The sequence below is a fragment of the Humulus lupulus genome, chromosome 4 (genome assembly GCF_963169125.1).
Source record: "Humulus lupulus chromosome 4, drHumLupu1.1, whole genome shotgun sequence".
NCBI lineage: Eukaryota > Viridiplantae > Streptophyta > Magnoliopsida > Rosales > Cannabaceae > Humulus > Humulus lupulus.
In genome coordinates this window covers 76,355,640-76,364,558 of record NC_084796.1, presented here as the reverse complement: position 1 = coordinate 76,364,558, position 8,919 = coordinate 76,355,640, and the positions used below count along the sequence as shown (strand labels likewise).

General features: G+C 35.8%; 1 protein-coding gene across 2 annotated transcripts; it reads right to left on the bottom strand.

Moving 5' to 3' along the window:
* Nucleotides 1-407: 407 nt before the first annotated feature.
* LOC133830574 (uncharacterized) lies at nucleotides 408-8,474 on the bottom strand. 2 transcript variants are annotated; one of them, XM_062260560.1, is made up of 5 exons: nucleotides 7,988-8,433; nucleotides 2,811-3,665; nucleotides 1,885-2,729; nucleotides 810-1,321; nucleotides 408-724 (listed from the first exon to the last, which is right to left on the bottom strand). In XM_062260560.1, exons 2-3 carry the CDS (start codon nucleotides 3,663-3,665, stop codon nucleotides 2,124-2,126), a joined length of 1,461 nt encoding a protein of 486 aa, XP_062116544.1. In that variant the 5' UTR covers nucleotides 7,988-8,433; the 3' UTR covers nucleotides 408-724; nucleotides 810-1,321; nucleotides 1,885-2,123. The 2 variants fall into 2 exon arrangements, 1 of the variants encoding a protein (XP_062116544.1); XR_009892129.1 differs by lacking the exons at nucleotides 408-724; nucleotides 810-1,321; nucleotides 1,885-2,729; nucleotides 2,811-3,665 and adding an exon at nucleotides 5,013-5,350 and having other exon boundaries at nucleotides 7,988-8,474.
* Between the last annotated feature and the right edge of the window lie 445 nt (nucleotides 8,475-8,919).

Genomic DNA, 8,919 nt, shown 5'->3' with positions numbered 1-8,919 from the left:
ATAATAAGGTGGGAAGAAGGAAGACAAACAGCTACCTATCGAGTGGCGAAATCATTCGCAAAGAGCGCAAATGTAGCATGTGTGGTGGGCTTGGCCACAACAGGGCTACATGCAAAGCTAGACTATAAACTCTTTTTTCCCATTTGGACTTGTTGTATTAATAGCCTATGTTGTTTTCCCTTCTTTTTTATTTAATTTTTCTTAAAAGTTATGTTAAGCTCAATGTAAACTCGATGAGCTCGATTGTAGCTCGACATTAATTCGATAGTAGCTCGATATGAACTCGATAATATGTTTGTTAGCTTCTAAACTGACTTCAAATAACTCGATAATAGTTCGATAATGATTCGACATAACTCGATAGTAGTTCGTTATGGCTCAATATTAGTTCGATAAAAACTAGATAATGGTTATGAAAATGATATTGCTCGATTGAAGCTCGATATTAGTTTGATAACAGTTCGATATAGCTCGATATTAGTTCGATAATGTTCAATATGAACTCGATAACAGACATATGTAAGTTACAAAAAAATGGGAACAAAAAACTGCACAATTAAAGACCCTGTATATATACAACCATCAAGGTAACAAATTTTGATATCACAAGTATGTGGTCCACTTGTTCCTGAACATCTCCATATTTTCATCGCAGATAGTTTCCAATGGAAGGCCGACCATTAGATGCTCAATATGCTTGACAGCATACACACCACAATCCCCACTATATAAAAAAAAAGTAAACATTAAGTGTACATTACTATAATTTTAGCTAGAAACAAATTTAGTATGAATATGATGTTTGTTACCTTCTCTTTGACTGAGTGAGCTCGTGTTTCTGTTTGCGATGCCATGTGAACTGATGCAGCCTCTTTCTTGCTGATGGAATCTTCAACATCAAGCTATCAGTAAACAGTTTACTCTGCATTAACAGAGAATGAAGCAAAAAGCACCATGGATTCATAATTTCTTCCAGCTTTGCGTCACTAATCATCGAGTTGTCCGAATCATAAACAGTGAGGGTCCAACTAGAAATGGAAGCCTCAATGGAAAACCAATGTTGTTGTCCATAGTTCTGGCACCAATATACATCCTCAACTCCTTCCCAAGATGCCAGAAATTGTTGTTCGATGCCGGTCAACATGGACATAACGTCAGAATCCCACGTATACTTTGTTTTGTCGGCAATTTTCTTGTACTGATCATATCGGGCAGGTATCACTTGTGAGAAATACATGTTCATCACAACTGCATTCTGTCGATATATATTGGGAAAATACTTGCGATGCATACGAAGCATGTGTTCTACCGCATCAATATGCTACAAAGAGAGTATGATATAAAAAGTTAGCAAAGACCATCATAAATTGCAACTGTCGAGCTCCATCGAGCTCACATCGAACTACTATTGAGCTCCATCGAGCTCACATCGAACTACTATTGAGCTCCATCGAGCTCACATCGAGCTAATCTCCAACAGTAAACAACAACCCTATTTTAACGCCCATATTGAACTACTATCGAGCTCCATTGAGCTCACATCGAGCTAATCTCAAACAGTAAACAACAACCCTAATTAACATTCGTACCAAACTATTATCGAGCTCCATTGAGCTAATCTCCAACAGTAAACAGCAACCCTATTTTAACACTCATATCGAACTACTATCTAGTTCCATCGAGCTAATATCAAACAGTAAACAACAACCCTAATTTAACACCCATATCGAACTACTATCGAGCTCTATCGATCTCACATCGATCCTGGAACCCCTCATCAAGCTCCTATCGAGCTCATATCGAGTCGATAAAATTAGAACTTGTAAAATTGAAAACAAAACATAATTTCTACCACTATCAAGTCATTAGGTATAAATGGCTTACCCCATCATTGAGCCACGACTGGGGTGTCTTCCACGTCGGAAACCACGCTGGACCGTGATTCCCAGTCTTTACATCCCTCGGGGTCTTATTGGGGTGTCTCCAAGCAGGCACTTGCACATTGTCCTATACTGTTTGCGATCTGGCTTCTTGAGAGGGTCCAGCACCTGTGTAGCCTCCTGTGTAGCCTCCTCTTCTGGTGCAGCTGCATCAGTGCGAGGTCTTTTCCTCGTGGGATCAGTCTAGTCCTCAAACCAATCTGGCTTGCGTCTTTGGCGTCTAGTCCTCTGAAACTGAACCCTAGCAACATCCTCAGGGTTGACAATAACGACTCTCGAAGTTCCAACATCAGGTGTCACAATGATGGTAGGAGGTGTAGTTGGATCATCAACATAGTCCAGAGGAATATCCAATGACTCTAAGTCTGAATCTTCATTGGAGCCCCTCGGTTTCTCCTTAATAAATGTCAGGATCTGACTGACTACGTCCAAGATCACCGACTGGTTCTTCAGGAGGGTCTCCTGTCGACCCTCGACTATGTCCAACCGCTCAATCAAGTCAGCGAGCTCAAGGGCTGAGGCTGGTGTTGGGGCTGAGGCTGAGGCTGGGGCAACATGAGGGGTGGGACCTGCAACCTCCTCCCCCGGGGCAGCATCATCAAATATCTTGGCTGCCTCGGTTGCTTGAGAAACTATCTCCGCGATTTTCTCAAAAGTGGCATCCTCCTCCTCATCAGCCTCCGAGGGATCCTGGCCAAGCCCAGGATAAAGGGGAAGATCTCCCTCTGTCAAAGACAAATAATAGTCTTTTTTTGTTGGTCGAGGCTTCAACATCGGAAGGACAATCAACTGTAAACATCATAAAACATTTGGTTAACTCAAATAATGATAAAAGATAAGCATATAGATAAAAATATATATATAACTTACATTCTTCTTCGATAACATCGGTGAGATGACGGACTTGGTGAAATCCTTGTTCCTCCAATGCGACCAACTAAGCATCCTCAGGACCATGTTTCCCGATCTCACAACAAACTCCGTCGCAAGCTGCTGGATAGCCTCATAAGCCCAGTATTGTAAGGCCGGGGCATAACCATACATACTGTATTTGGACTCTTGCTGCACCTTGGCATCCTTCTTGGCATCATAGTTGGCATTTTGCTTCACCATATCCTTCTTACAAGACTGCAATAGCCTCCTATAAGAGTACTTCCTCCATGGATAGCTGAATAAGTACTCTACGTCCTCAACAATTTTCAGAATATCTCGCCAAATGTGCAACTTGCCCTCAATGGAATTCAGAACCCCATCAACCAACAAACATAGACCAAGCTTGTATGCATCTTCCACAATAGTACAAGTCTTAAAAGCATGGTCCACCTGTGAGAGTTTTACTTTCTCAGCATCGTTGAAATACTCCTTTATCAACCGGTTGCTGAGATTATGCCCTTCCAACTCCTCTAGTGATGGGAAGGTACTGAAATTCATCCCCGTCACCAGGGCAAACTCTCCCATGCCGAATCTACAAGACTTCGACCCCAAGAAAAAATGCACCTCATCTTCGCTGTTGCTGGCGATTTTCCTCAACGGCAGTTGATGCACCAAGACTATGGAGAAATTACACTTCGAAGCCAAAAAGAACTGCTTAAAAAGGGATTCCTTAGCCCTTTCAAGCAGCCCGAGCTCCATAAACCTAGTCTTAATGTGATTTAAAGTACGACCACCCCGATATGTCACTCGACCAAGAAAGTGATCACTGAACGGAACAAGCAACTTAGGCATCTGCAACAACACATGAAAAAAATTGGTAAGAAACCAGAATCTTAAACATAATCAGGAAAAAATTAAAAAAAAATTCATCAAAAAACTGAAATAAGGTGTCATCGAGCTATAATTGAGCTTAAACATACACTATCAAGCCAGTGTCGAGCCTATCGAGCTAAGCAAAATCTTTCTACATAAATAACCATCGAGTCTATTATCGAACCCTATCGAGCCCTTTTAATCTAATACCACAGATCCATCGAGCCTACTGTCGAACCCTTATCGAACCTATCGAGCCCTTTTAACCTAATACCATAGATCCATCGAGCCCTTATCGATCCACCATCGAACCATTCAAACTACCCTATCGAGCCTACTATTAAACCATAATCGAGCCTATCGAGCTAGTTTCATATATTACCATAGATAACATTGAGCTTCTATCGAACCTATCGACCTACTGGTTCAAACCCAGAAAAAACCACAGAAAAATCCAAACCAAAGAACTACCATACCCATTCCACACCACTAGATTCAAAGGGATGAAAACAACAAAAATAATCACGAGGGTTCAAGAATATATCTTAATGAGAAAATGGGTTCGATTGATGGGTTCGACGACGTGGGTTTCAAGCTTTGTTGTCGCCGTTGGCTCGACAGGTTCGACGACAGTGCTGGGTGGCCAACTTCGAAGAAGAGAAAGAGAGAGCCTGAGATCGACGGGTTTGGGTTTCCTTCGTTTTGGGTTTGGGTTTCGGGGATTGAGAGACTGAATAGAGAGAGTGAGAAAGTTTGTGTGGAAAAAAAATTGAGTGGAAAAAAATGAGAGGGGTATTTTTGGTACTTGGTGAAAGTTTAGCACCAATTTGAAAATTTTATTAGTGCTGGTATTATTTAGTAATTATACCCACTATTATGCATAAATAATGAAATTTCCCTTGAGTAATGTATTTTTCCTTGTTTAATTAAATAATACTTGTACTACTACAAAAACAGAATTTCCTGACAGTTTTTAATTGTTGCTATTGAGCAACGACGACAGTCGACTAACTGTCGTATTTACCTATGCGGGCGTAGGGGTAGCTATGCCGACAGTCATTAGGTGTCGCCGTTGCTGGCTACGCCGACAGTTATTAACTGTCGCTATTGTTAACAACGCCGACAGTATTTAAACTATCGACGTTGCAACGCCGACAGTTAATAAGTGTCGTTGTTGCTAACAACGCCGACAGTTATTAAGTGTCGTGATTGGCTGTCTACGGTGACAGTTTTTAACTGTCGCAAAGTTTCCACACCAGAAGACACTGCAAATATGTTGTCAATGCCCCTAGTTTCAAAATCAACACAGCAATAGCAGTAAAAGAATGCACATCAAAAATTAAATTAAATTAACATTTATAACATTAACTTTATATTAGATTAGTTCTAATACTTCTAAATAAAAGAAAAACATAATTTCAAAAAAGTTTGTCATAAAATGAATATTTAGCACAGTATGCACCTCAAAAAGCTAAATTAACTCAACTTATAATTTGTTAGATTAATCTGTATTTGATTAGTTCTAAAAGAAATACAAAGTTCCAAAAATGACTAAATCCCCTCACATAGGTACTAAGATGCATGTCATCATTTAGCAAGATGCGGTAGAATATATTTCGCCCACTCTTCTTGAACTTCATTAAGTTCAGCGTTACTGAATTGAACTGCAAATAATTGAAATTACAAGTTACATGTCAAATATATATGTAATTAAAATATAACTTTATTAAAGTTAAAATGTAAACACATTTAATTATGGCATTATTCAATAAATATGCTCTGGTTCTTTGTTGTGAAATGAGATCCCTATCATACTTCATGCAGTAGATACCACACTCAATGGTTTTTGGTTGTTGTCAGCACTATTAACATAGACAAATATAAAAGTATATTACATATACTTGTTAGTATACTTATAATTTAAATCTTTTGTTTTATAAAGTTGAATGTTACTTACTTTTGGACTATAATACTTTAGACTTACAACTCTTTTTCCTTTTACGTATCATATAGCGTGAAAGCACTATACATAATAAACATATTTTAATTAGCAAACAAATACTATTAAAAAGATAATATACTTTAAGGAATGAAACTTATATAAACTTACAGCCTAACTATATTTTTAATCTCAATGCGTAATTGAATGTTAATGGGATCCAAGAACGCCACTAAATGTGAGTGAGGTTGAAATAGCAATAACATCCAATATTCACTAGAAAACAAACAATCAAATATTTAGAAAATGACTATATAAACTTAACATTTCAAAACTCAATATAAACTTACTTGTTATTTCAGAGACAAATAAGGAACTGTTTCTCATCCATTTGAATGAATTGATATTTTAAGTGTTTGGACACGCTTATTTTCATGACCTACACTAACTTCACCTAGATGCTGAAATGCGTATAAATAATCCAACCCAGTAGTATGTAGTATATCATCCAACAACTTAGAAATTAATCATATTTAATTATAAAAGGCATGCATATAATTTAAATTTTAAATTATATATATCAGGATTATGTGTGAATTTGATAACATGAATGCATGTCCATAAATAATGCTCTGTTCTGTGTTGTTTTCTCACTTAATCAAGTCATGTAAAGCAACAAAAAAGGCGATACAAGTATATATGAAGCAAAATCATTATGCCACATTAATCATTATCTTGTTTTTGACAAATTAAACATGCTGGAGTAAGAACAGATATAGAAGTGAATCTTGGAGCATGGTCATGGGATATGGATACAGGGGAGGATTTTCGAGTTGGGGCAGGACTAGCCGAGGCTTACAGTGTCACTTGGTGTGCCGTGGAGTACTACGAAGCCAGTGGTGCTATTCTAACCATGCTTCCTATTGAAATTCATTCAAAAAATTCTGACAAATTGTACTACGAGGCCAAAGTTCTGGTTTGCAGTTTGCCAAATTGTATTAAAAATTCATTCAAGTCTATTTAATCATAATTATAATCATTGTACATATATATATATAAATATTACATGTAGGGTACTGGACCATGATATTATTATTCCTCTCTATTGCTATCCTACGACAAAGTGCCTCAAGAAATTGAAATATTTGGCCTTGATATATACGTAGGCATCATAAGCAGTGTGTGATATACTAAAATCTGCAGCATAGTGATTCTGTTTGACTATATATGAATAATTGAATAAGTTTTACACGAGATGAGACTATTGTGAAAGAACAATATACACAACATGCGCTTAAACCATATCCATTCTTGTTATTATTTCTTCCAAGACCCTTGTGAGATAATCATCATTCAACACCAAGATTTTATGTATTATGATATCATATATATCTGGGCAATACATTTATATGTTGTATCTCTTTTTTAAGTACTGTTTTTGGTCCATATCTCCTACTTTCAGCTTAGGAAACATGATTTGACTCATTTCCACAAGAAATGGGGCAGGGCAGTAGACGTTAATAACCTATAGTTATATATAATTATTGCTCCCAACAATATATAGTCTCGTCAATGTTATAATAAAACAAAACCCAAATTAACTTGGTCAAATATTGGAATCAATCATATCAACGAAGATAATCTTCATCTTCATATCCAAAAATTGAAGCCATATTATATAGCTTGTCAGGAACTCACTCAGTACATGAGTGGGACTCTGTATTGTACAAAAGCACCTTGGTCAGATCAGTTAGTTTAGAATTCCAGGTCAATCTTCAAACATCCAAAAGAATTTTATCCAAAATCCTTGAAATAAATTGATTTAAAATGAAAATAAAGCAAACAAGAAACTGAAAAGTGCACAAACTAAATGGAAACCAATCTGAAATATGCAGCACTAAGTGCATTTTATCAAACACTTGGTCCGCAACTCAAAATCCAAACTAACTTTGAATTTAAAACTACAAATTCGGACCCTAAACTTTGAGACTTTAGAATTTTAAACCTTGAAATCTTTAAATCTATACAAAGAAATCAAATAATAAACTATTTCTCAAGTTGTGTTTATGTCTATAATCTTGGTCATAGACGGACCAAACTATTTAGGGTTTACTTTACATGTATAAGAATCTTCGCCCCATTTTCAACATTGTTTTCTTCCCTATAATATAATCCCATGCGTAAAGCAATTAATATAAACAAGAAACAGAACAAGAGAACAAAGAAAGAAAAGAAAAACTCCACTTTAAACGTATAATAACATTAATTATAAAGTAATATCATACAAAACATTTCATATATATATATATATTCCAATAATCTTGACTATAGAATTTAGAAGTGTACAAATTAAAACAAATACCTCTAAGAATGGAGGATCGACTTTCACAATCAACTGGAACCTGACTGCAAGCTGTTAACGTGAGAGACATGCTGCATTGACGAATGAGGCGATAAGATGACGTACGTGTATGAAAGCTGTTAACGTGGCTGGTGGACTTTGGCCGTCGCAGGTGGCTGGTGGTTCAGCGTCGATGGCGTCGCACATGGCTGGTGGTTCGGCATCGCACGTGGCTGGCTGGTGGCTGAAGGTTCGGCTGGAAGAAGAGGCTGAAAGTTCAGCGGGAAGAATAGGGAAAATGAAAGAAAGAGGAAAGAGGGAAGAGGGAAAAAGAGATGTTTAGGGGTAAATTAATATTTAGAGTCTGATTTTTTTTTAAGCGGCATTGACCTTACCGCTCCTTAAAAAGAAATTCAATTTAAGAATAGCTACACATTTTAACTGTTAGTTCTCCAATACATTTTTATAAAAAACTATTTAAATAAATACAAAAGTTAATAATATGTAAAATTTAGAAACAAAACAAATATAGTTTTAAAATTTTTTAATATATATTTACATAATTTAGTTTATTTTTAAGATTATACTATTTATTAATTTTTTTATAATATTTTTTCAATTAATAAAACAACTCTTTTTTAACTAATACAAATTTTATAAATATGTTAAAAAATAATATAGTTAATTTTAGAAATATGTTAAAGAATAACAAATTTAAATTTTGATATAAAAATTATTATAAATACAAAAGTTAATAATATGAAAAATTTAGAAACAAAAAAAATCTAATTTTAAAATTTTTTAATAAATACATAATTTTTATAAATATATATTTACATAATTTAGTTTATTTTTAAAATTATACTTCTCATTAATTATAATTTTTTATTTGAATTTTGGCGACATTTTATGACTGTCGGCATTAGATTTTTATTAACTGTCGGCGTTAGAGT